General features: G+C 47.7%; 1 protein-coding gene across 2 annotated transcripts in view; it reads left to right on the top strand.

Annotated features, from left to right (window-relative positions):
• The window catches only part of LOC128695029 (uncharacterized), a gene marked incomplete at its 3' end in the record, with an annotated part of 538,480 nt that overhangs the window by 258,358 nt on the left and 254,060 nt on the right, over positions 1–26,062 (top strand). For both annotated transcript variants that reach the window (XM_070091416.1, XM_070091415.1), the window contains 1 exon segment: positions 12,096–12,255. In XM_070091416.1, the coding sequence (XP_069947517.1) occupies positions 12,096–12,255 (160 nt within the window).

Raw genomic sequence — 26,062 nt, 5'->3', positions numbered from 1 at the left:
CAGGAAGGTTGTGTGGTGCCAGCAGGTTGTGTGGTGCCAGCAGGAAGGTTGTGTGGTGCCAGCAGGAAGGTTGTGTGGTGCCAGCAGGAAGGTTGTGTGGTGCCAGCAGGAAGGTTGTGTGGTGCCAGCAGGAAGGTTGTGTGGTACCAGCAGGAAGGTTGTGTGGTGCCAGCAGGAAGGTTGTGTGGTGCCAGCAGGAAGGTTGTGTGGTGCCAGCAGGAAGGTTGTGTGGTGCCAGCAGGAAGGTTGTGTGGTGCCAGCAGGAAGGTTGTGTGGTGCCAGCAGGAAGGTTGTGTGGTGCCAGCAGGAAGGTTGTGTGGTGCCAGCAGGAAGGTTGTGTGGTGCCAGCAGGAAGGTTGTGTGGTGCCAGCAGGAAGGTTGTGTGGTGCCAGCAGGAAGGTTGTGTGGTGCCAGCAGGAAGGTTGTGTGGTGCCAGCAGGAAGGTTGTGTGGTACCAGCAGGAAGGTTGTGTGGTGCCAGCAGGAAGGTTGTGTGGTACCAGCAGGAAGGTTGTGTGGTGCCAGCAGGAAGGTTGTGTGGTGCCAGCAGGAAGGTTGTGTGGTGCCAGCAGGAAGGTTGTGTGGTACCAGCAGGAAGGTTGTGTGGTGCCAGCAGGAAGGTTGTGTGGTGCCAGCAGGAAGGTTGTGTGGTACCAGCAGGAAGGTTGTGTGGTACCAGCAGGAAGGTTGTGTGGTTGTGTGGTACCAGCAGGAAGGTTGTGTGGTACCAGCAGGAAGGTTGTGTGGTACCAGCAGGAAGGTTGTGTGGTGCCAGCAGGAAGGTTGTGTGGTGCCAGCAGGAAGGTTGTGTGGTGCCAGCAGGAAGGTTGTGTGGTGCCAGCAGGAAGGTTGTGTGGTGCCAGCAGGAAGGTTGTGTGGTACCAGCAGGAAGGTTGTGTGGTACCAGCAGGAAGGTTGTGTGGTGCCAGCAGGAAGGTTGTGTGGTGCCAGCAGGAAGGTTGTGTGGTGCCAGCAGGAAGGTTGTGTGGTGCCAGCAGGAAGGTTGTGTGGTGCCAGCAGGAAGGTTGTGTGGTGCCAGCAGGAAGGTTGTGTGGTACCAGCAGGAAGGTTGTGTGGTGCCAGCAGGAAGGTTGTGTGGTGCCAGCAGGAAGGTTGTGTGGTGCCAGCAGGAAGGTTGTGTGGTGCCAGCAGGAAGGTTGTGTGGTGCCAGCAGGAAGGTTGTGTGGTGCCAGCAGGAAGGTTGTGTGGTGCCAGCAGGAAGGTTGTGTGGTGCCAGCAGGAAGGTTGTGTGGTGCCAGCAGGAAGGTTGTGTGGTGCCAGCAGGAAGGTTGTGTGGTGCCAGCAGGAAGGTTGTGTGGTGCCAGCAGGAAGGTTGTGTGGTGCCAGCAGGAAGGTTGTGTGGTGCAGCAGGAAGGTTGTGTGGTACCAGCAGGAAGGTTGTGTGGTGCCAGCAGGAAGGTTGTGTGGTGCCAGCAGGAAGGTTGTGTGGTGCCAGCAGGAAGGTTGTGTGGTGCCAGCAGGAAGGTTGTGTGGTGCCAGCAGGAAGGTTGTGTGGTGCCAGCAGGAAGGTTGTGTGGTGCCAGCAGGAAGGTTGTGTGGTGCCAGCAGGAAGGTTGTGTGGTGCCAGCAGGAAGGTTGTGTGGTACCAGCCAGCAGGAAGGTTGTGTTGTACCAGCAGGAAGGTTGTGTGGTGCCAGCAGGAAGGTTGTGTGGTGCCAGCAGGAAGGTTGTGTGGTGCCAGCAGGAAGGTTGTGTGGTGCCAGCAGGAAGGTTGTGTGGTGCCAGCAGGAAGGTTGTGTGGTGCCAGCAGGAAGGTTGTGTGGTGCCAGCAGGAAGGTTGTGTGGTGCCAGCCAGCAGGAAGGTTGTGTGGTGCCAGCAGGAAGGTTGTGTGGTGCCAGCCAGCACGAAGGTTGTGTGGTGCCAGCAGGAAGGTTGTGTGGTGCCAGCAGGAAGGTTGTGTGGTGCCAGCAGGAAGGTTGTGTGGTACCAGCAGGAAGGTTGTGTGGTGCCAGCAGGAAGGTTGTGTGGTGCCAGCAGGAAGGTTGTGTGGTGCCAGCAGGAAGGTTGTGTGGTGCCAGCAGGAAGGTTGTGTGGTGCAGCAGGAAGGTTGTGTGGTGCCAGCAGGAAGGTTGTGTGGTAGCAGGAAGGTTGTGTGGTGCCAGCAGGAAGGTTGTGTGGTACCAGCAGGAAGGTTGTGTGGTGCAGGAAGGTTGTGTGGTACCAGCAGGAAGGTAGTGCCAGCAGGAACGTTGTGTGGTGCCAGCAGGAAGGTTGTGTGGTACCAGCAGGAAGGTTGTGTGGTGCCAGCAGGAAGGTTGTGTGGTACTAGCCAGCAGGAAGGTTGTGTGGTGCCAGCAGGAACGTTGTGTGGTGCCAGCAGGAAGGTTGTGTGGTACCAGCAGGAAGGTTGTGTGGTGCCAGCTGGAAGGTTGTGTGGTACCAGCAGGAAGGTTGTGTGGTGCCAGCAGGAAGGTTGTGTGGTGCCAGCAGGAAGGTTGTGTGGTGCCAGCAGGAAGGTTGTGTGGTACCAGCAGGAAGGTTGTGTGGTACCAGCAGGAAGGTTGTGTGGTACCAGCAGGAAGGTTGTGTGGTACCAGCAGGAAGGTTGTGTGGTGCCAGCAGGAAGGTTGTGTGGTGCCAGCAGGAAGGTTGTGTGGTGCCAGCAGGAAGGTTGTGTGGTGCCAGCAGGAAGGTTGTGTGGTGCCAGCAGGAAGGTTGTGTGGTACCAGCAGGGAGGTTATGTGGTGCCAGCAGGAAGGTTGTGTGGTGCCAGCAGGAAGGTTGTGTGGTGCCAGCAGGAAGGTTGTGTGGTGCCAGCAGGAAGGTTGTGTGGTACCAGCAGGAAGGTTGTGTGGTGCCAGCAGGAAGGTTGTGTGGTGCCAGCAGGAAGGTTGTGTGGTGCCAGCAGGAAGGTTGTGTGGTGCCAGCAGGGAGGTTATGTGGTGCCAGCAGGAAAGTTGTGTTGTGCCAGCAGGAAGGTTGTGTGGTGACAGCAGGAAGGTTGTGTGGTACCAGCAGGAAGGTTGTGTGGTGCCAGCAGGGAGGTTGTGTGGTGCCAGCAGGGAGGTTGTGTGGTGCCAGCAGGGAGGTTGTGTGGTGCCAGCAGGGAGGTTGTGTGGTGCCAGCAGGAAACCGGTGGTCAACCAGCACAGTAGGAAATACAGTCAATGTTGATGGCTGGTGAACAGTCACCCGTTGGACTATCTTAGCAACAACGAAATACTGTTATGGAGAGGATGAGCTGGAAGAATGTGAAGAGAGAGAGAGAGAGAGAGAGAGAGAGAGAGAGTATTCCTACACAGTGCTGGAATGTGATGCTGGGAGGGAGGGGAAGGAGAGGTCTGAGGAGAAACTTGAAAAAGTGTGTTAAAGGTCATGCTGGAGATGACTGATGCAGCATCAGAGAGCTGAACATTGTTTTTCATCTCCTGTGTACATAGTAATGTAGCACATAGGTGCTAACGTTACCTTGTGAAGGCTAGCAGTAAATAGGTACCCGGGTGCTACGTGACTGTTGTGGGGTCACATCTTTGGCGAGGGGGGGGGAGAAGAGGTACACACACACATTGGTTTAAGACTCACTAAATCGTAATAATACAATTACACACAAACCACAGTAAGGGTGGGGATAGAACTCATGGTAAGTGAGTCGTAATACTCCAGGCCAGTGTGTAAACCACTGGACCACCTGGCTACAATAAGATTCGTGCAACTAGGTATATTATACACCATAGTGAAGTTAACATGGGCCCAGGAACCATACTAGCCTCACTATGGTGTATAATGTACCTAGTTGGATGAATCTTATTGTAGCCAGGTGGTCCAGTGGTTTACACACTGGCCTGGAGTATTACGACTCACTTGTCATGAGTTCTAACGCCACCCGTATTCTGCTTTGATTGGTTTAAGAATTTAAAGTGAAAAATCGACTTTTTTTATTGTTTTAGGACAGTTTCAATGCAGCAGCAGTGCCAGTCGTCTCAGTCAGTCACTGTTATTCAATCAACAGTGCAGCTAACTTGTTAGTCGCTGTCTCTCCCTCTCTTTCTCTCTCTCTTTCTCTCTCTCCACACACACAAGGCTCATGGAGCAGGGAGAGTGGCCTAGTAGCGACTAGTAAAGAGGCAGGTCCATGAGTTGTGATTCGACCCCTTCAACCACAACTAGGTGAGTACACACACACACACACACACACACACACACACACACACACACACACACACACACACACACACACATATTGACCTGTCACTCATCACGTCACAACACACTAAGACTATATAGACACCTGCCACCATCACCACTGTAACAATACAAGCGACAGTAAGCTTTATGCAGCTCCCCTTCCTTCCTACCCTCAACCCCCGGGTAACGACCATTCATCCGTCACAACGACAGATAACAGTAGGGGAACAAGCCTGCTCCAGCACCATCAGTTATTGTCCTCACATCGTGGGACACTTTGAGGCATAATTAGGGGAGGGGAGGGAGGAGGGGATGCTGGACGGAAAGAAGAGGAGGGAAGGGAGAGAAGGAGGGGTGGGGAGGGAAGAAAGGAGGGGAGAGATGGAACAGGTAAGAGTGGATTACCTATAATCTTGCCTTGGTTGCTGTGGATGACTTGCCGTGGTTGCTGTGGATGATTTGTCGTGGTTGCTGTGGATGATTTGTCGTGGTTGCTGTGAGTGACTTGTCGTGTTTACTGTGATTGGCTTCTTGGTTACTGTGGATGACGTGCTGTGGATGATTTGTCGTGGTTCCTTTGGATGACTTGTCGTGGTTCCTGTAGATGACTTGTCGTGGTTGCTGTGGATGACTTCCCGTGGTTGCTGTGGATGTCCTGGCGTGGTTACTGTGGAGGAAATGAAATGAGGTCCCAGAACGCTCTGTTCTTGCTCCGCCCTGGGCAAGGTCCTGCTTGCCGGGGCAGCACCTGGGCAAGTTCTTGCTTGCTGGAGCAGCACCCAGACAAGGTCCTGCTTGCTTGAGTAGCATCTGGGCATGTTCCTGCTTGCTGTAGCAGTACCTGGGCAAGGTCCTGCTTGATGGAGCAGCACCTGGGCAAGGTCCTGCTTACTGGAGCAGCACCTGGGCATGTTCCTGCTTGCCGGGGCAGCACGTAGACAAGGTCCTGCTTACTGAAGCAGCACCTAGACAAGGCCCTGCTTGCTGGGGCAGCACCTGGGCAAGGTCCTGCTTGCTGGACCAGCACCTAGACAAGGTCCTGCTTGCTGGAGCAGCACCTGGGCAAGGTCCTGCTTGCTCCAGCAAGCAGGACCACCACCTCGGGGACCACCACCTTTGGGGACCACCAACTTCAGGGACCACCATCCTCAGGGGCCACCACCCACGGAACCAACACCTTCAGGGACCACCGGCACCCCAAGGGCCACCAGCACACACGACCAACCAACTAATAAACTCACACCACCGCTTCTTATCACGTAATTGCTAATTGCTGGTTGGATTCGCTGTTGAATTCCCCGTAGTGCCGCCTCGTGCGACGTTATAATTGCATTCTCTGAGTCACTACCTCGTCTTTATTATTATTACTATTATTATTGTTATTATATCGAGGAGAAAAATGTGTACAAATATATGTGTAGTTGGGGTAGAGAGGCGGTGACACCTCCTGCAGCCTCTCTGGTTATTTTTGTTTTTGTTGGGTTATAGGGCCACTGACAGCTTACGCCGTATCGAGCACTATCCTCGCTGGTTAAGGTGCTCTGTGGAATTACTTGTTGGGCAGTTAAGCTTGGTGCGAATTGACTTATTAAGCGAGGTTTAGAGGGCGATTGGGCGGTTAGCGCGTCCTAAGGGCGTTGGTGGCACCTTAATGGTCAATGACATTAGCAGCAGCAGCAACAACAGCAGTAGCAGTAATAGCAACAGCAGCACCAGCAACAGTAGCAGTAATAGCAACAGCAGCACCAGAAACAGTAGCAGTAATAGCAACAGCAGAAGTAGCAGTAACAGCAACAGTAGCAGCAACAGCCGCAGCATCACCAGCAGCAGCAGTAATAGCAGGAACAACATCAACAACAATAGCTGCAGCATTGTTATGTAGTCAGTTGACCTTGATATATATTTATTTTTATCTTGGAGGTTGAAATTGTTTTATTTTTAATTCCCTGACAAGAGGTGTAGTTGTTTGTGTCGCCTCTGTAGCAGCTGTGGGTTGTTGCAACACTGATGGTTAGAAGCCACGACGTTGTACCTCTGAATTCTTCCAACACAACTCCACACTTCTCTAAACTAATCCTGTGGAACCCAAAAATTTAGTTACATTATATCATTATATATATATATATATATATATATATATATATATATATATATATATATATATATATATATATATATATATATATATATATAATGTAACTAGATATATAATCTCGAGCCGAATAGGTAAAACTGGTCAATTAGCAATAAACTCATTATTTAAATTTAAGTCCTTTCTAAAATTTTCTCTTATACATTTGAAGATATAAATTTTCATTTATGTTAATATAAAAATTAATGATTTTGTTCCAAAAGAACCTTAGAAAACTTACTTAACCTTATTATAACAAGCCCAACTTAATATAGCCTAAATAAACACAATGAATTATATATTTTTTCATTAGTTTCAGAATGATATTCGCGAAATTATTGAATACACAAATTTTCGCTTGTCTTATTCGGCAAGAAGAGCGCTGCTACTTAAGCCAAATTTCCAAGTTTTACCTATTCAGCACGACACACACACACACACACACACACACACTTGTGCAACACTTCGTATCTTTACTGTGGAAACGTTTCGCCAGTCAGTGGCTTTCTCAGATCCTTTGGTCAAGCAGGAGCCTCACTCTTTAGGTGGGGACCTAACACCTCCGTCATCCTTCCCTTAATCAGGGACTTCATCCCTTGGGCTGGGACCTATCCCGGACCTAATTCCATCAAGCAAGAACATTTTCTTTCGATGCTGAAACCTAATTGAATCCAGCAGGGACCTAATTCCATCAGGTGAGGACCTGTCCTGGCGAGACAGGATCCTAATTCCATCAGCGAGTAATATCATCATTTAGCAAGAAAAAAGTAACCAGGTGAATGAGAAAGAAATAATTTCATTGTATTATTAACAGTAAGTTCAGATAACTCGTTTTATTATTTACTGTCTTTATTGATTTCTTAATTTTCCAGTTATTATTTCTTTCTTCTCTCCTCCTCCTTTTCCTCCTGTTGCTGCTCCCCTTCCTCCTGTTCCTTTTGGTACTATTTTTCCTCTTCCCGCTGCTGGTGCTTTTATTGTTCTTCCTCTTTTTCCCTCCTGTTCTTTCTTCACCTGCTCTTCCCTCTCATATTCCTTTTTTTTCTTCTGCTCTTGCCCTTCCTCCTGCTTCTCCATTAGTTACTTTTGCTTTCCCTTATAATCCTCCTCTTCTCCTGCTCCTGTCCTTCATTGTTTCATTCCAGTTTGTTATCCTTTTGCATTTGTTCCTCTTCCAACTTGTTCCTCCTTTGCTTCTAATTCTAAGCCTCCTCCTCCTCCTCCTCCTTTCCTTTCTCCTCCTCCTCTTCCTCCTCCTCCAAATACGCCACCTTGGTGTAGCAGCGATAATGTTATTTAGCGACACTTCTTGAGAGTCTCATAGCACAAGAAAGATGAAGTTTGTTGTAGATAAGTGTTGTCCACCTCTCACTCGTGAAGTTTGTTGCAGATAAGTGTTGTCCACCTCTCACTCGTGAAGTTTGTTGCAGATAAGTGTTGTCCACCTCTCACTCGTGAAGTTTGTTGCAGATAAGTGTTGTCCACCTCTCACTCATGAAGTTTGTTGCAGATAAGTGTTGTCCACCTCTCACTCGTGAAGTTTGTTGCAGATAAGTGTTGTCCACCTCTCACTCATGAAGTGTGTTGCAGATAAGTGTTGTCCACCTCTCACTCGTGAAGTTTGTTGCAGATAAGTGTTGTCCACCTCTCACTCATGAAGTGTGTTGCAGATAAGTGTTGTCCACCTCTCACTCGTGAAGTTTGTTGCAGATAAGTGTTGTCCACCTCTCACTCATGAAGTTTGTTGTAGATAAGTGTTGTCCACCTCTCACTCGTGAAGTTTGTTGCAGATAAGTGTTGTCCACCTCTCACTCATGAAGTTTGTTGCAGATAAGTGTTGTCCACCTCTCACTCGTGAAGTTTGTTGCAGATAAGTGTTGTCCACCTCTCACTCGTGAAGTTTGTTGCAGATAAGTGTTGTCCACCTCTCACTCATGAAGTGTGTTGCAGATAAGTGTTGTCCACCTCTCACTCATGAAGTTTGTTGCAGATAAGTGTTGTCCACCTCTCACTCATGAAGTGTGTTGCAGATAAGTGTTGTCCACCTCTCACTCGTGAAGTTTGTTGCAGATAAGTGTTGTCCACCTCTCACTCATGAAGTTTGTTGTAGATAAGTGTTGTCCACCTCTCACTCATGAAGTTTGTTGCAGATAAGTGTTGTCCACCTCTCACTCGTGAAGTTTGTTGCAGATAAGTGTTGTCCACCTCTCACTCGTGAAGTTTGTTGCAGATAAGTGTTGTCCACCTCTCACTCATGAAGTGTGTTGCAGATAAGTGTTGTCCACCTCTCACTCGTGAAGTTTGTTGCAGATAAGTGTTGTCCACCTCTCACTCATGAAGTTTGTTGTAGATAAGTGTTGTCCACCTCTCACTCATGAAGTTTGTTGCAGATAAGTGTTGTCCACCTCTCACTCGTGAAGTGTGTTGTAGATAAGTGTTGTCCACCTCTCACTCATGAAGTTTGTTGCAGATAAGTGTTGTCCACCTCTCACTCATGAAGTTTGTTGCAGATAAGTGTTGTCCACCTCTCACTCGTGAAGTTTGTTGCAGATAAGTGTTGTCCACCTCTCACTCATGAAGTGTGTTGCAGATAAGTGTTGTCCACCTCTCACTCGTGAAGTTTGTTGCAGATAAGTGTTGTCCACCTCTCACTCATGAAGTTTGTTGTAGATAAGTGTTGTCCACCTCTCACTCATGAAGTTTGTTGTAGATAAGTGTTGTCCACCTCTCACTCATGAAGTTTGTTGCAGATAAGTGTTGTCCACCTCTCACTCATGAAGTGTGTTGTAGATAAGTGTTGTCCACCTCTCACTCATGAAGTTTGTTGCAGATAAGTGTTGTCCACCTCTCACTCATGAAGTTTGTTGCAGATAAGTGTTGTCCACCTCTCACTCATGAAGTTTGTTGCAGATAAGTGTTGTCCACCTCTCACTCATGAAGTTTGTTGCAGATAAGTGTTGTCCACCTCTCACTCGTGAAGTGTGTTGTAGATAAGTGTTGTCCACCTCTCACTCGTGAAGTGTGTTGTAGATAAGTGTTGTCCACCTCTCACTCGTGAAGTGTGTTGTAGATAAGTGTTGTCCACCTCTCACTCGTGAAGTGTGTTGTAGATAAGTGTTGTCCACCTCTCACTCATGAAGTTTGTTGCAGATAAGTGTTGTCCACCTCTCACTCATGAAGTTTGTTGCAGATAAGTGTTGTCCACCTCTCACTCGTGAAGTTTGTTGCAGATAAGTGTTGTCCACCTCTCACTCGTGAAGTTTGTTGCAGATAAGTGTTGTCCACCTCTCACTCGTGAAGTTTGTTGCAGATAAGTGTTGTCCACCTCTCACTCGTGAAGTTTGTTGCAGATAAGTGTTGTCCACCTCTCACTCATGAAGTTTGTTGTAGATAAGTGTTGTCCACCTCTCACTCATGAAGTTTGTTGCAGATAAGTGTTGTCCACCTCTCACTCATGAAGTTTGTTGTAGATAAGTGTTGTCCACCTCTCACTCATGAAGTTTGTTGCAGATAAGTGTTGTCCACCTCTCACTCATGAAGTTTGTTGTAGATAAGTGTTGTCCACCTCTCACTCATGAAGTTTGTTGCAAATAAGTGTTGTCCACCTCTCACTCATGAAGTTTGTTGCAGATAAGTGTTGTCCACCTCTCACTCATGAAGTTTGTTGTAGATAAGTGTTGTCCACCTCTCACTCGTGAAGTTTGTTGTAGATAAGTGTTGTCCACCTCTCACTCATGAAGTTTGTTGCAGATAAGTGTTGTCCACCTCTCACTCGTGAAGTTTGTTGTAGATAAGTGTTGTCCACCTCTCACTCGTGAAGTTTGTTGTAGATAAGTGTTGTCCACCTCTCACCCTCACTAACAACTATATATATCAGCAAATACACTGAAAAATCTGTTCTTTATATCAAGAAGAAATATAAGCTATAAGGGTCAATAACCAAGCAACTTCTCACCTGCCGTCCTGACCTCTTGTTAACCTCTTAATTCTTTACTACTTATGCTCTTAGTTGTTAATTGTTTGAGTTGTTAGTTGTTGAGTTGTTCGTTGTTGTTAATTATTTGAGTTGTTAGTTGTTAATTGTTTGTGTTGTTAGTTAATTACCTGTGGTGTTGTTAATTGCTTGAACGTTCCAGACTGGAACTGAACTCTTCTCCAGGCTGAGGGACTGACCGCCTCAAATACTCATTTTCCAAGGTTGATGGACTGATTACATCATCTTTATTTCACTACTACTGCTTCACCTGTATTTGACTGAAGAAGTCTACTATGTAGGTGAAACGTTTCAACAACTAAAATACCCAACTGTGGCACGTGTGTTATAATCTTCAACTTGTCGGTATTTTATACCATTTCCAATATATCTTCTCCATTACCTTAGTATGTATGTTAATAAATTTTTCCTGTGTATCGTCTTTTGTAAATAATTTGACTACTATCACTACCACCATCACCGGAATACCGCCATTATCACCACCACTTGTTTGTGTCTATGTGAATTTATAACCAATATTCATTCATTCATTAGAGGTTCGCCGGTACTTCCGGCCCGGGTCTTCTCCATATGGTGACCCGGCTGTGGCCCCCGGTTGGGGGTGTCGTTCATCTTCTTCTTTCTTCTGTCTTCTTTCTTGGGCCCTCCGGCTGGAGGGTAACCTCATATAACCAATAAGACTGAAAGTCGTACGGTGGTTGTTTCCCAGTTTTCCGGCAGGTGCTGCCACCTGCCTGAACATTGTTGAAAATGGTGTTTACAGGGCCGAGGCCACCTCTTTCTGCACCCAAAGAGACTTTTTACAATCCTGATAATTTTGACGCGTCTTAATGATAATAAATATATGTATGATGTAATCAACCTAAACAAAACACTAATTAGTATTCAAACACAGGAGTTAAACCTTTTGCGGGACATAAACCAACTCGTCAGTGGTAGTCTAGAAATTTCTGTGCGACCTTTCCCCTTGTAAGCTGCCCCCCTGGCTAGTACTGTTGACACAGACACTCTGAGATATTATCCAGGCTTACAAGTGGCTCTTACAACATATTTCCAGTTACTACTGGTCATGTAAGAAATTCCTAGCTATACACAAGTGAAGGATGTACTCACTTGGTGGTGTGGAGTTCTATGTTCCCTTACCCTCAACACCTCTTGCAATATCGGACTTATTCGGTGTTCGCTTGTCCGTTTGGTTACCCTACAGACGTCCTCAACCTTCGTGTCCTCAGAAATGTTGGCCAGCTATGCTGGTAGGAAATAGAGGTCTTGTCTCACTATGGGTTCACCTGGATAGAGGCGAATATCCACAGTACTTTGGGAATCCTCTTAAGATGTCGTTGTCTCCGGCCTAAGTGTATTGGTAGGAATCTGAGCAGTTTGACACGGCAGGCCTTGCCGTCTCGGAGTTTGAATTTCAACTGAGAGCTGGTGTCTCCCTCTTCGTTTGAATTTTTGGATTGCCAGGTCTCCCTAGCTAATATCCGCCTATATTAAAGGCCTAATCCTACCTTAAGTTCCTAGGACTACATTAATATTTACGTTAGTTACTACAGTATATACCTACATAAGCCTTCCTGGAAGGGTAAATATATAAAATATTGTGTACAGTCGCTAAATGTGTGTATTAAGGGCTCGTAAAGCTCATATACTATGAAACATTTCGTGGAACGTTTTGGGAGTTATTTGGTCTCCCAATATGTTTCCACAGGTAGTTATTGACTTGTCATGCTCCAATAATCGACCTGTCACTACTATTAATCGACCTGTCAGCAGGAGTAACTAACCACTGAGTGTTAATAATAACCATATTCTCTATTTCAGACTCTCTCTATACTGAGTTGGACCACGTGTGCAACCTGACCAGGTCATCCAGTATCCGCACACGCCGTCACTATGCCCACCTGGACATCGGCTCCATGGGGGTCGACGTAGCCACGGGCCCCGTCACCAACCTGGACCAGGCTGATCACCAGAACAACAGGTAAGTCCAGTCTACCAAACTGTATTGTGGCCCTTTATAAAAAATTTAATGGTGTAGAAAACAGTTCTGGTGTGCCATTGGCTACTGAACTACTGAACAAATCATCTGTTGAAGGCTTCCTCTTGTGCTGTTGAACATGCTCCAGTAATAAGGTTATTATAGCAGTATTTTTTTTATTAACACACCGGCCGTCTCCCACCAAGGCAGGGTGGCCCGAAAAAGAAAAACGTTCATTATCATTCAGTCCATCATTGTATAGCAGTAATGGTACACAGTACCGACAAGTTGATGACTGAGGCACACGTGCAACACCTGGGTGGTTCACCGTGCCTTGTCGTGGGGCAGCCTTCTGTCATAGGTCTGTAAACAGTACTGCATTTGACCTGCAGAAGACTCACCTTGCCTTTGTCATAGGGCTGCCCCTGTCATAGGACTGTAAACGGTTTACCACCTGACGTGACTGCTCACAGTGCCCCTGCCCCCTGTAAACGGTACATCATTTGTATCAACTCCAACACTCCTTCGGGAGCCACTGCCGGGTCACCACACGGAGAAGACCCGGATCAGGACCCGTCCTGGCTAACCTAAATGAACATGAACCTGTCTGGCTTTATTGTGATGATGCTTCATCAACCAGAGGTTTCATCAACTCAGTACAGAGGTTATTAGAAGATGTTGAATCTAGAGACGGTGGAAGACGAAGTAATCAGTCCCTGATTACCATGTCTTCAACTGATGAATCTCAAGCATAAGCAGGAAGATGATGGCTTACATAGGAGTTACACGAGGTGCAGCAGTTGAAGACATGGTCACTATGGGCAGAACGTATCCTGGTTCAGGGACTGATTACCTCGCCTTCTACTGTTTCCAGGTTCTACACCTTCAAATAACCTCTGTATTGAATTAATATAGCCACTGCTTGGTGAAGTGTATTCAGAGTAAAGATACTTAGGTGTTGCACATGTGTGTTAGTTATCAAGGAAGCTATTAGTACCTGGGCCCGGCACTATACGCTCACTGCTCCGTCGTCGGGGCTCATAAGTTCGCTCCTGTACATCTGCTGAAGAAACTCCTCAGGAAACTGTTTTTCCTTACGATCACAACACCACCATCATGGCAGAGAGGTAAGTTGCTAGGGTAAGATGTTATGCCTGTAATTATCATGTAAATGGTAGTGGTAATCTTGGGTTTGGTCCCAGACCAAGCCAGCTGCTTGATGGCTCGGTTACCTTCACCAGGGTCAACACATCCTTCAAGGTTACCAGGAAAAATAAAAACCTTAGATCACTAACCGAGGACTGAGAAAAAGTCTCAAGAATGCTACACCCGACTCGCTCTATTATTATTAGCATTATTATTATTATTATTATTATTATTATTATTATTATAATGAAAAAGAAGCGGAAACCCCACTAGGGTCATCCAGCCCTGCAGCGACTTACTCGGTCCTTGAAACAGCGTCGGCTCTTCAAGTGTTGGAAGCAGATATTTTCTGTTTCTTTTAACACGCTGGCCGTCTCCCACCGAGGCAGAGTGACCCGAGAAAGAAACACTTTCACCATCATTCACACTATCACTGTCTTGCCAGAGGTGCGCAGATACGACAGTTCAGATGTTTCTCCAAAGAGCAAATATCCCAAACCCTCCTTCAGAGTGCAGGCATTGTACTTCCCACCTCCAGCACTCAAGTCTGGTTAACCGCTTCCACCTGAATCCCTTCACAAAATATTACTTTCCTCACACTCCACAAGCCATTACGAAATTCATTTCGGCTAGTTTGCCGAAATAAATTACTGAACTTACCACTAGTACCGTATATCACCTCAGGGCTTAACCTTGACCATGTGACTAAGTTAGGTCAAGTGTGAACTGTTGAGTCATCATGGAGTAAATCTTAGATTGTATTACTAGTGAGTATATCAGGTGGTTATCGGTCATAACACAAGATTATATATACAGCTTCCAGGACACCCTCTGTGGTGAGGGTGTTACAGGGGTGGTGGGTGCGAGTGGGTGTTACAGGGGTAGTGAGAGAGAGAGAGAGAGACAGGGTGTTACAGGAGTGGTGGGTGAGAGAGGAGGATGTTACAGGGGTGATGTGAGAGAGAGGTGGTACAGGGGTGGTGGGAGAGAGAGAGATAGAGGGGGGGTACAGGGGTGGTGGGTGAAAGAGAGAGGAGAGGGGGGGGGTGTTAGAGGCATCACGATAGATGGTTGAGACGTGCCACATTCAACCTCAATCCTGCGTGATGAGTAGATCCAAACATGGTGTGATTGTTTCTGGTGGTGATGGTAGTGGTGATGGTGGTAGTGGTGGTGACAGCGGGAATGGAAGTGGTGATGGTAGAGGATATGGTGGTGGTGGTGACCAGGAATGGAAGTGGTGATGGTAGTGGATATGGTGGTGGTGGTGGTGGTGGTGACCGGGAATGGAAGTGGTGGTGGTGGTGGTGACCGGGAATGGAAGTGGTGATGGTAGAGGATATGGTGGTGGTGGTGGTGGTGGTGACCGGGAATGGAAGTGGTGATGGTAGTGGATATGGTGGTGGTGGTGGTGGTGGTGACCGGGAATGGAAGTGGTGGTGGTGGTGGTGACCGGGAATGGAAGTGGTGATGGTAGAGGATATGGTGGTGGTGGTGGTGGTGGTGACCAGGAATGGAAGTGGTGATGGTAGTGGATATGGTGGTGGTGGTGGTGGTGGTGACCGGGAATGGAAGTGGTGATGGTAGTGGATATGGTGGTGGTGGTGGTGGTGGTGACCGGGAATGGAAGTGGTGATGGTAGTGGATATGGTGGTAGTGGTGGTATGTGTCTTTTACTGCCTTTTCTTCTGCTGCTGCAGTTGCGGTAGTTTCTCTCTGTCTGTCTGTCTCTCTCTCTCTCTCTGTCTCTGTCTCTGTCTCTCTCTCTCTCTCTCTCTCTCTCTCTCTCTCTCTCTCACACACACACACACACACACACACACACATCATGGGATGCCCCGTCTAAGTTCAACAGTTCCTGGGTATCCTGTGGTAACATATATTAGTCAGGTTTAACTGCTGGAACCAGGATTGTGCGCGTGTGGCAGGATTGTTACCCCACAAACAGAGCCCAACAGCCTCGTTCCTTCGCCTGCCAGTTTGTGCAAAGTTTGTGCAACGTGACCTGCCACTGCTGCCTCTCTGCTTGTTGCAATCTCTGAGCTTCTCTTCGTTATTGCCTCCCTTTACTCTTGGTTCTTCTCGTGTTGTAGGTAATAACTGAACGATATATGGAGTAATGGTGGTTGTGATAGTAATTATTGAGTAATAGTAAATGTGTGAGTAGTAATACTAGTGAAGTGATAGTGAAGAATGATTGAAGATCGAAAGTTTGAGGTAATAGTCCGTCAGCCTGGAGTTGATGTGATCAGTCCATCAGTCTTGATGAGACTGATGAATGACATCGACTCCAAGCTGAGGGACTGATTACCTCAAACTTCTGATATTCAGCCATTCTTCTCTACACTGGACTGAGGAAGCCACTGGTTGGCGAAACGTTTCCATTATAAAGATAAGCAAGTGCTGCCCAAGTGTCTGATTCATCAACGTGTCGGTTCACTGAATCAGTTATTTACAGGTTAAGAAATGAAAGATCTGTAACGGCAGTTTTAATAATAATTGTTGTTTTGATTTTCATTATATTTAACATTTTTTGCTGTTTATACGAGATGATGTTACAATGAAGGACCATCCGCAGACAACCATCCCGGGTATGTGGTAAATGGTTTTGAAAACCGACAAATTCTGTGAAGTCTCACGTTCCTCGCCTCGTGTTATTCTTGGCTTTCCTTTCCTCAGTTACCCAATAATCTGTCACCTTGAGGAGGGCCTGCCCGGCAGTGCTCTGTGGCAAGGAACGCTCAGACAGGTCCTGTGTCTGGGGAGTTAGTATGTCAAGGAGCACTACAGGAACCCTGGTAGGGTATTCCACCTGGTCCTGGAGTTCTTGGGAGTTGTGGGAGCTGGGGACACTGTAGATCGTGAGCCAGGTCCTGGAGTTCTTGGGAGTTGTGGGAGCTGGGGACATTGTAGATCGTGAGCCAGGTCCTGGAGTTCTTGGGAGTTGTGGGAGCTAGGAACACTGTAGATCGTGAGCCAGGTCCTGGAGTTCTTGGGAGTTGTGGGGGCTGGGGACACTGTAGATCGTGAGCCAGGTCCTGGAGTTCTTGGGAGTTGTGGGAGCTAGGAACACCGTAGATTGTGAGCCAGGTCCTGGAGTTCTTGGGAGTTGTGGGAGCTGGGAACACTGTAGATCGTGAGCCAGGTCCTGGAGTTCTTGGGAGTTGTGGGAGCTGGGGACACTGTAGATCGTGAGCCAGGTCCTGCAGTTCATGGAGATAATGGAGTTGGGAACACTATAGATCCTGAGCCAGGTTCTACAGCTGCACGTTATTTTAGAGCAGAGACAGATCCCACAGCAGCAGTTCTTCGAGGGGCAATATCAAGGACTCTCGTGACTAAGGGTTCCGACGGACTCACGTGGAAGACGTACTGAAGAGAGATCAGTTTTAATTAGTACGTGTGCACTTCCTCCACTGCGTGTACGTCATGTGCACCTCCCCAACACTGAAGGAACATTATGTGCACCTCCACACTGCATGTATGTCATTCGACTCTTCAAAACATCCCCTCAACCCACATTTAATTCACTATTTTCTGTAGGATGATGGATTATTGAAGCAAGATGGATTCTGATCAGCTTTTTACAGTGGTAACAGTATGGAGACTGGTCTGTGACCTTCCAGCACTGGTCTGTGACCTTCCAGCACTGGTCTGTGACCTTCCAGCACTGGTCTCCTTGAGGGGTTGTCTTGATACTGCTGAAGGGCTCTTGATTCAAGGAATTGCCTACTGGTTTAGCGGTTATCCCATGAATATAAAACTGATGCAAGGCTGAGTTTTTATCGGGTGACTGATAAACCTTGCCTTTGGCGAAACGTTGTATTAAAAGGGATCCTCTGTTATTAGTGTTTTTATTTCCGGTGCATTAACCTTAAAATAGCTGTTTTTGAGGTGGTCAGTCCCTCAGCCTGGAGAAGAGTTCTGTTCCATAGTCTGGAACAATGTGAAGCTTAAGCAACAGTATGGAGACTTACATACTGTCAGAGGTGAGGCGTGAAAGTCTCGAAGACGTCGCAGGAGGCGGAGCTCACTAGCAGAAGCAGGAAAGCAAGGGGTCAGTGGGCTTACATAGTGCTCCTAAATTCTTACCTGCTTACTTCTGCTAGTGGACCCCGCCTACTGATTTCTTCGAGACTTTCCATCTTTGGCAGTATATGAGGCTTCATTCTCATGCCTCAGCTTCACAGAACCCTCAGCCTATGATGCTATCACTCCAGTTCAGGCTAACACCAAGAAGATTCTTTTAATAACACAACAGTCTGTCTCTTCTGCCAACACTGTTCCAACACTGTCAGACGCTGCACCACCAAGAAGATCATGTAGTACGTGATTTACGCCCACGTGAAGAACGCCACCTTCTCTTGAACCTTCAGCTCTACCATAAATAAACTTTGCCACCTCAGCAACCTTCCCAGCTTCAAGTTTCCAGACACTGTACCATCAGCAGAAATACTGGAAATTTTCTCCAACGTAGAGGGCATCACCATCCTATTAGATCCTCCAACCACAGCCTCCTAAGCCACTCCTGATCCACCAGCCTCCCAGCCACTCTTGATCCACCAGCCTCCCAGGCCACTCCTGATCCACCGGCCTCCCAAGCCACTCCTGATCCACCAGCCTCCCAAGCCACTCCTGATCCACCAGCAGCCCAAGTCACTCGGAGCACCTCAGCCAACCACCAGCTCCACACCCACTGCTACTCCACTTGAAGATCAAGACTCACATCTGAAGAAGAAATTGAAGTGGACCACCATACCCCCGACCTCAACTGGAAAAATTTACGATTTTTCACAACATCCTGGAAGAAAAATACCATGTTCGTCAGACAACTCCAGCCTGGACACTGCGATGAAACTGTCAAATACACCTCCGTCACCCCATACAACTTCACACCTCGACAAGCTTAAGATTTTGTGAAAACAATTCATCGAAGATAACTGCACAGTTCACGTACCTACCGAAAGAAATGTTTAAAATTTAAAAAATGAATTATTCTAGCTAAGACAGTAAAGTGAACTGCTGCGTCTGCAACAGCACGCAGTCTGTTACAGCCTGGGGACAGACTGCTTAACCCAGCACTCCGTTGTTGGGTTAGGCCCTGGCTCTACTTCAACGACTGAAGACACTCCTCTCCAGCGCTGTTCTTCGTCTATCTCCGCCTCCCTCTCTCTCCCCTTATCTGACTTAGTTCAACTTCACATTGTTGTAAGCGATGTAGCTGAGCTGTTTTTCCCAGGGACTGACTGCCTCAACAACTACTTCAGCAAGGTTGAAGCTCACGACTCCTGTTGTCTGTATAATGAAAAAATCTGCTCTGTAAGCGAAACGTTTCCGAAATGGAGACCTTACTGTTGCCCATGTCTTACTCAACTGCTGTCCAGCTGCTGTTGCTGATGATAATGACCCTGCTGCTGGCGGTGCTCCTGGTGGTGCTGCTGGTGGTGCTGCTGGTGCTGGTGCTGCTGCTGCTGCTGGTACTGCTGGTGGTGTTGCTACTGGTACTGCTGGTGGTGCTGCTACTGGTACTGCTGCTGGTGCTGCTACTGATGCTGTTGCTGCTACTGATGCTGTTGCTGGTACTGCTGCTGCTGGTGCTGCTGCTGGTGCTGCTACTGGTGCTGCTGCTGCTGCTGCTGCTGCTGGTACTGCTGCTGATGCTGATACTGGTGCTGCTGCTGGTGCTGATACTGGTGCTGCTACTGGTGCTGCTGCTGCTGCTGCTGCTGCTGCTGCTGCTGCTGGTACTGCTGCTGATGCTGATACTGGTGCTGCTGCTGGTGCTGCTACTGGTGCTGCTACTGGTGCTGCTACTGTTACTGCTGCTGCTGGTACTGCTGGTGCTGATGACCCTGCTGCTAGTGCTGATAATAATGACGCTGCTGCTGGTGCTACTGCTGCTGCTGTTGGTGTTGCTGGTTCTGCTGGTGGTGGTGTAGCTGCTGCTACCTCTGGTGGTGGTGGTGCTGCTGTTGCTGCTGTTGCTAATTGTTTCTGCTGCTGCAAATGTTGCTGGTGCTGCTACTGCTGTTGCCGCTGGCGTGTACTATACTACCCAGGTTCTCACGGTGGGTATGTACCCAGCTCCACCCTGCTACAGCAATTAATAACACTGTCAACAAAAAGCGAAAGTCACCTTCCCCTTGCTATCATTCCTTCCAATTACCCGTGACGATCATTCCTTCCAATTTCGCCCGGGAGGCAATCATACGCATTACGTATATGTAAGTATCCGCCGCTCCTTTAACGGAACATACAGAGCGAATTATATTCGACTGACGTGGGAGTAATGACATGGGTGCGTTTCCGACCCTCATTTTTCCCCTCGGGGTGAATGAGAACCACCCTCAGGCACTTTCCGATTAGCAACAGCCTGGTTGATCAGTCAGCAGGGAAGGTGGGTCTCAGGTGGGGCTGTCTTTGTGTTGGTTAAAAGGACACAAGTGCAACTAATGTGACATTTTATTGTGGCAACGTTTCGGTCTGCATGAGACAGAGGGTATATAACAGTTATTACAGTGATACCTTGCATAGCACGGTATTCCTATATATTGGTATAGCCATAGAGAGTATATATTGGTATAGAGTGAGGTGCTTTACACCTCACTATGCCTGTATATACCCTCTGTGTCACTGTAGTGTTTGTAACAGCTTGACAAAGCTCCTGGAGAGCGAAACGTTGCCACAAGAAAATGTCACATTAGTTGTGCTGTGTAGCTGTTAAGAGGCGACGTGTTGAGTTACGTTCTTAAATAACGAGTTTTTTAAGGTGTTTTTACTCTGCTTCAAAGACGGTATTCCCAGCACATTGTGCCCCCCCATATCCCCTCCCCCAGCCCCACCCTCTCCCCTCCCCTCCCCCAGCCCCTCCCTCTCCCCTCCCCCCTCCCCTCAAGTGAGGCTTCATAAACTGAAACATTTATTCCTTTACCTATGGAAGATAGCCAGAGGTTTGTTGGTCACTTCCCTTATGTAGGGAGGAAGGGCGTTGACGAGTCGAGGACCTCTAACACTGTTTCTCTTAGTGTACCGGTTGCCGGTGAGGGACTCTTTGAGTCGAGGAATCAGAGCTCATTCCTCCTCCCTCGGATCGATGCTGATTCCTCCCCCCTGTGATGTAGTCCAGCTGGGCTTGTGAGGTCTCTGGGGAGACCTAATTTAACCAATTATATGGTCACACCTTGCCTTGGCAAACGTCTGTAGCCACGCCCACGTCTGAGGTCTTTTGTTCTTGACGGCGTCAGACCTAGGCGTCAGGTCGTACACGTGGTTGTGGAGGGTGCTTGGACCACCATAAAAGCCCAAGGAAGAGCTGAGTAGGGAGATTCGAGCGGAGCTGCTGCTGGGGTGCAGAGCTCGGGAGAAGGCTGCTGAAGTCTCTGGAGGAGACTGTTGGAGGCACTGGGCAGAGTACTGGCTTGGCGCCGTACTCGTGCTGTGTAGGTCTTGGGACCTGTGGCTTAGTTCCTGTAGTGAACTGTCTTCTGTACTATATTGTAAGTTATATTCATTTTGGTCAAGTTGATTGTGTTCCCTGTCTCACTGCTTATGTGTACCACCCCATTTATCTAAACCCCAATGATATACTCCTGTTCCCAAATATATTATTGTACAAGGACTTAATAATAAACTGTGTTTGAGTAGAATAGTAATATTCACTGTCCCTGTTATTTGCTATTCCTATTTCTTATATTTTATTCTTCTTCTTTCTTCTTTCAACGTACCAGCCGTATCCCACCGAGGCGGGGTGGCCCAAAAGAAAAAACTGAAGTTTCTCCTTTTAAATTTAGTAATATATACAGGAGAAGGGGTTACTAGCCCCTTGCTCCCGGCATTTTAGTCGCCTCTTACGACACGCATGGCTTACAGAGGAAGAATTCTGTTCCACTTCCCCATGGAGATAAGAGGAAATAAACAAGAACAAGAATTAGAAAGAAAATAGAAGAAAACCCAGAGGGGTATGTATATATATGCTTGTACATGTATGTGTAGTGTGACCTAAGTGTAAGTAGAAGTAGCAAGACATGCCTGTAATCTTGCATATTTATGAGACAGACAAAAGACACCAGCAATCCTACCATCATGTAAAACAATTACAGGCTTTCGTTTTACACTCACTTGGCAGGATGGTAGTACCTCCCTGGGCGGTTGCTGTCTACCAACCTACTACCTACTTATATTTTATTATGTTTAGCTAAAGTAGTGAGAGGGTGAGTAGTGTGGAGTGGTGGGTAGAGTAATGAGAGGTGAAGTTGTAGTCACCAGTGACCTCACATTACCGATCTCCGCACTCATCACTCCTACCACTTCGCCTGTCCCCTACCTACTGACTCCCTCCGCTTACCCCCATATTCCCCTAATCATTACCCCCTTACATGACACCCCCCCCTCCCACGCATGGTCCCAGGCGCTATACAACCCCCTCAGGGCTTAGCGAGTGGAGTGGAGCAGTCAGCGTACGGAGGTTCGAGTCTCCTCTCCTTCACCCACACGGGTTTACCGTGCACACTGAATTAACACAGTTGTGTATTCTGTTTGTTGCGTGTTTATTCTCCTGGTTGTGATGGCCGGGGGTCGAGTCATTGCTCCGTGTGTGTGTGTACTCACCTATATGTGCTTGCAGGGGTCGATCTACTGCTCCTGGCCCCGCCCCTTCACTGGTCGCTACTAGGTCATTCTTCCTACTCCATGAGCTTCATCATACCTCTTCTTAAAGCTATGTATGGATCCTGCCTCCACTACATCACTTCCCAGACTATTCCACTTCCTGACAACTCTGTGACTGAAGAAATACTTCCTAACATCCCTGACTCGTCTGAGTCTTCAACTTCCAACTGTGACCCTGTGTGTGTGTGTGTGTGTGTGTGTGTGTGTGTGTGTGTGTGTGTGTGTGTGTGTGTGTGTGTGTGTGTGTGTGTGCGTGTGTGCGTGTGTGTATGTGTGTGTATGTACTCACCTATTTGTACTCACCTATTTGTGGTTGCAGGGGTCGAGTCACAGCTCCTGGCCCCGCCTCTTCGCTGATTGCTACTAGGTCCTCTCTCTCCCTGCCCCATGAGCTCTATCATACCTCGCCTTAAAACTATGTATGGTTCCTGCCTCCACCACATCACTTTCTAGGCTATTCCATGGCCTGACTACTCTATGACTGAAGAAATACTTCCTAACATCCCTTTGATTCATCTGAGTCTTCAACTTCCAATTGTGACCTCTTGTGTCTGTGTCCCATCTCTGGAACATCCCGTCTTTGTCCACCTCGTCTATTCCGCGCAGTATTTTATATGTCGTTATCATGTCTCCCCTGACCCTCCTGGCCTCCAGTGTCGTCAGGCCGATTTCCCTCAACCTTTCTTCATAGGACAATCCCCGTAGCTCTGGGACTAGTCTTGTTGCAAACCTTTGCACTTTCTCTAATTTCTTGACGTGCTTGACTAGGTGTGGATTCCAAACTGGTGCTGCATACTCCAGTATGGGCCTGACGTAGATGGTGTACAGAGTCTTAAACGAATCCTTACTGAGGTATCGGAACGCTATCCGTAGGTTTGCCAGGCGCCCGTATGCTGCAGCAGTTATCTGATTGATGTGCGCCTCAGGAGATATGCTCGGTGTTATACTCACCCCCAGATCTTTTTCCTTTAGTGAGGTTTGCAGTCTTTGGCCATCTAAACTATATTGTGTCTGCGGTCTTCTTTGCCCTTCCCCAATCTTCATGACTTTGCATTTGGCAGGGTTAAATTCTAGGAGCCAGTTGCTGGACCAGGCTTGTAGCCTGTCCAGATCTCTTTGTAGTCCTGCCTGATCCTCGTCCGATTCGATTCTTCTCATTAACTTCACATCGTCTGCAAACAAGGACACTTCTGAGTCTATCCCTTCCGTTATGTCGTTCACGTATACCAAGAACAGCACAGGTCCTAGGACTGACCCCTGTGGAACCCCGCTTGTCACAGGCGCCCACTCTGACACCTCGTCGCGTACCATGACTCGTTGTTTCCTCCCTGTCAGATATTCTCTGATCCATTGCAGTGCCTTTCCTGTTATGTGTGCCTGGTCCTCTAGCTTTTGCAGTAACCTCTTGTGAGGAACTGTGTCGAAAGCCTTCTTGCAGTCCAAAAATACGCAGTCGATCCACCCCTCTCTCTCTTGTCTTACTTCTGTCACCTTGTCATAAAACTCTAGTAGGTTTGTGACACAGGATTTTCCTTCCCTGAAACCGTGCTGGTTGTCAATTATACACTTGTTTCTTTCCAGGTGCCCCACCACTCTCCTCCTGATGATCTTCTCCATGACCTTGCATACTATACACGTTAGAGATACAGGTCTGTAGTTTAGTGCCTCATGTCTGTCTCCCTTTTTAAAAATTGGGACTACATTTGCCATTTTCCATACCTCAGGGAGTTGCCCAGTTTCAAATGATGTGTTGAAGATCTTTGTTAATGGCTCACACAATATCTCTGCTCCCTCTTTAAGGACCCATGGAGAGATGTTGTCTGGTCCCACCGCCTTTGAGGTGTCAAGTTCGCATAGCAGCTTCTTCACCTCCTCCTTGGTTATATGTACCTCATCCAGCACTTGCTGGTGTGCCCCCCTGTTCTGATTTCTTGGAGTCCTACTGGTTTCCACTGTAAATACCTCTTTAAATCTTGTGTTGAGCTCCTGACATACCTCTCGGTCGTTTCTTGTGAATTCCCCATCACCCTTCCTCAGTCTGATTACCTGGTCCTTGACTGTTGTTTTCCTCCTGATGTGGCTGTACAACAGCTTCGGGTCAGTCTTTACTTTTGATGCTATGTCATTTTCATATTGTCTCTGAGCCTCCCTTCTTATCTGTGCATATTCGTTTCTGGCTTTTCGGCTGATTTCTTTATTTTCCTGAGTTCTCTGTCTTCTGTACCTTTTCCATTCTCTATTACACCTAGTTTTTGCCTCCCTACACCTTTGGGTGAACCAAGGACTCGTTCTGTTCTTCCCATTATTTCTGTTTCCCTTGGGAACAAACCTCTCCTCTGCCTCCTTGCATTTTGTTGCTACATAGTCCATCATTTCTTGTACTGGTTTTCCTGTCAGTTCCCTCTCCCACTGAATGTCTTGAAGGAAGTTCCTCATGCCTGAGTAGTTCCCCCTTTTGTAGTTTGGTTTTTCCCAGCCTATTCCTGCTACTCTCTCCACTTGGAGCTCAACTATGTAGTCGAAGCACAGAACCACATGATCACTAGCTCCCAGGGGCCTTTCATACATGATACCCTCGATGTCCGAACTACTCATGGTGAATACAAGGTCCAACCTTGCTGGTTCATCCTCTCCTCTCTCTCTGGTAGTGTCTCTAACATGTTGATGCATGAGGTTCTCCAGTACCACATCCATCATCTTGGCTCTCCATGTTTCGGGACCCCCATGGGGCTCCAGGTTTTCCCAGTCAATCTCCTTGTGATTGAAATCACCCATAACTAGTAACTTTGCTCCCCCCATGTGTGCTCTCCTGGCCACCTCGGCTAGTGTGTTGATCATTGCTCTGTTGCTCTCATCGTATTCTTCTCTTGGCCTCCTGCAGTTCTGTGGTGGGTTGTACATTACTGCAATTATCACCTTATGTCCCTCAGACTGGATTGTTCCTACTAAGTAGTCCCTTTCGCCCATGCCATCCATTCCTTCCATTTTCTCAAAACCCCACTGGTTTTTAATGAGCAGTGCAACTCCTCCTCCCCCTCTCCTCCCTCTGTCTTTCCTGAAGATTTGATATCCGGATGGAAAGATTGAATCTGTTATTATTCTGGTGAGTTTTGTTTCTGTGAGTGCTATTATGTCTGGGGATGTCTCTTTGATTCTTTCGTGCCACTCCTCATACTTGTTTGTTATTCCATCTGCATTTGTATACCACACCTTCAACTTCTTTTCTAAGACTGTAGTCTGGGAAGTATATTGGGGTTGGGGAAGTGGGAGACCTGGTAAGGAACTATGGGTTGTTGCTGTGGGGGTGAAGTTTGTAATGTAGTGGGTGGGGGCATTGGATGTGGCATGGGTGTTTTGATTTAGAGTGTTTGGTTGCACTGGGGTTGACCTGGTTGGGAGGCTTCTATAGAAAGTTGTGAGGGAGGCTGTATTAGATCTTCTTCCTGGGTCTGGGATCTCCTGTCTGTCTTCTCCATCCCCTCTCTTTCCTCCTTTCGCCTTTGTACCATCTCTCTCAGTTTCTTCCTTTCTTCTTGTGTTCTGTCGCGGTCGAGATACACCCTCCTGTATGCCGTCATGTCCCTTAATCGTGCTTTCTCCTGCAGTATCCTGGTCCGAGTTGCTTCTGCCTTGAAGGTCACTCTCACTGGCCGGGTTCTTTTTTTTACAAACCCCCCTATTCTCCGAAAATTTTCCAGCTGGGTCATATCGTCTTCTCCTATTGCTTTCATGATGCTTTCAATTGCTTTTTTTTCCCCTTGTTTTCTTGCTTCATATGTTTCCCCTTCGACTTCCTGGAGCCCATACACAAAGACTGACCTCACCCTTTCATTCTCCCACTGCATATCCCTGTGTATCCCCTCATTTAATTTGGTTTCCTCCACTGCAGCTTTCCTTTCATCAGTTTCACTGGCTAATGTACTTGGGCTCAGTGGCCTGTCATTTTCCCTTCTCGGCTTTCCTTGGGCTCTGTTGTTGTCTGTTAGGGCCTCCACAT

The sequence above is a fragment of the Cherax quadricarinatus genome, chromosome 35, assembly GCF_038502225.1.
Source record: "Cherax quadricarinatus isolate ZL_2023a chromosome 35, ASM3850222v1, whole genome shotgun sequence".
NCBI classification, from domain to species: domain Eukaryota; kingdom Metazoa; phylum Arthropoda; class Malacostraca; order Decapoda; family Parastacidae; genus Cherax; species Cherax quadricarinatus.
The sequence above is the reverse complement of the archived record's forward strand: the minus strand, read 5'-3'. Positions and strand labels throughout refer to the sequence as shown.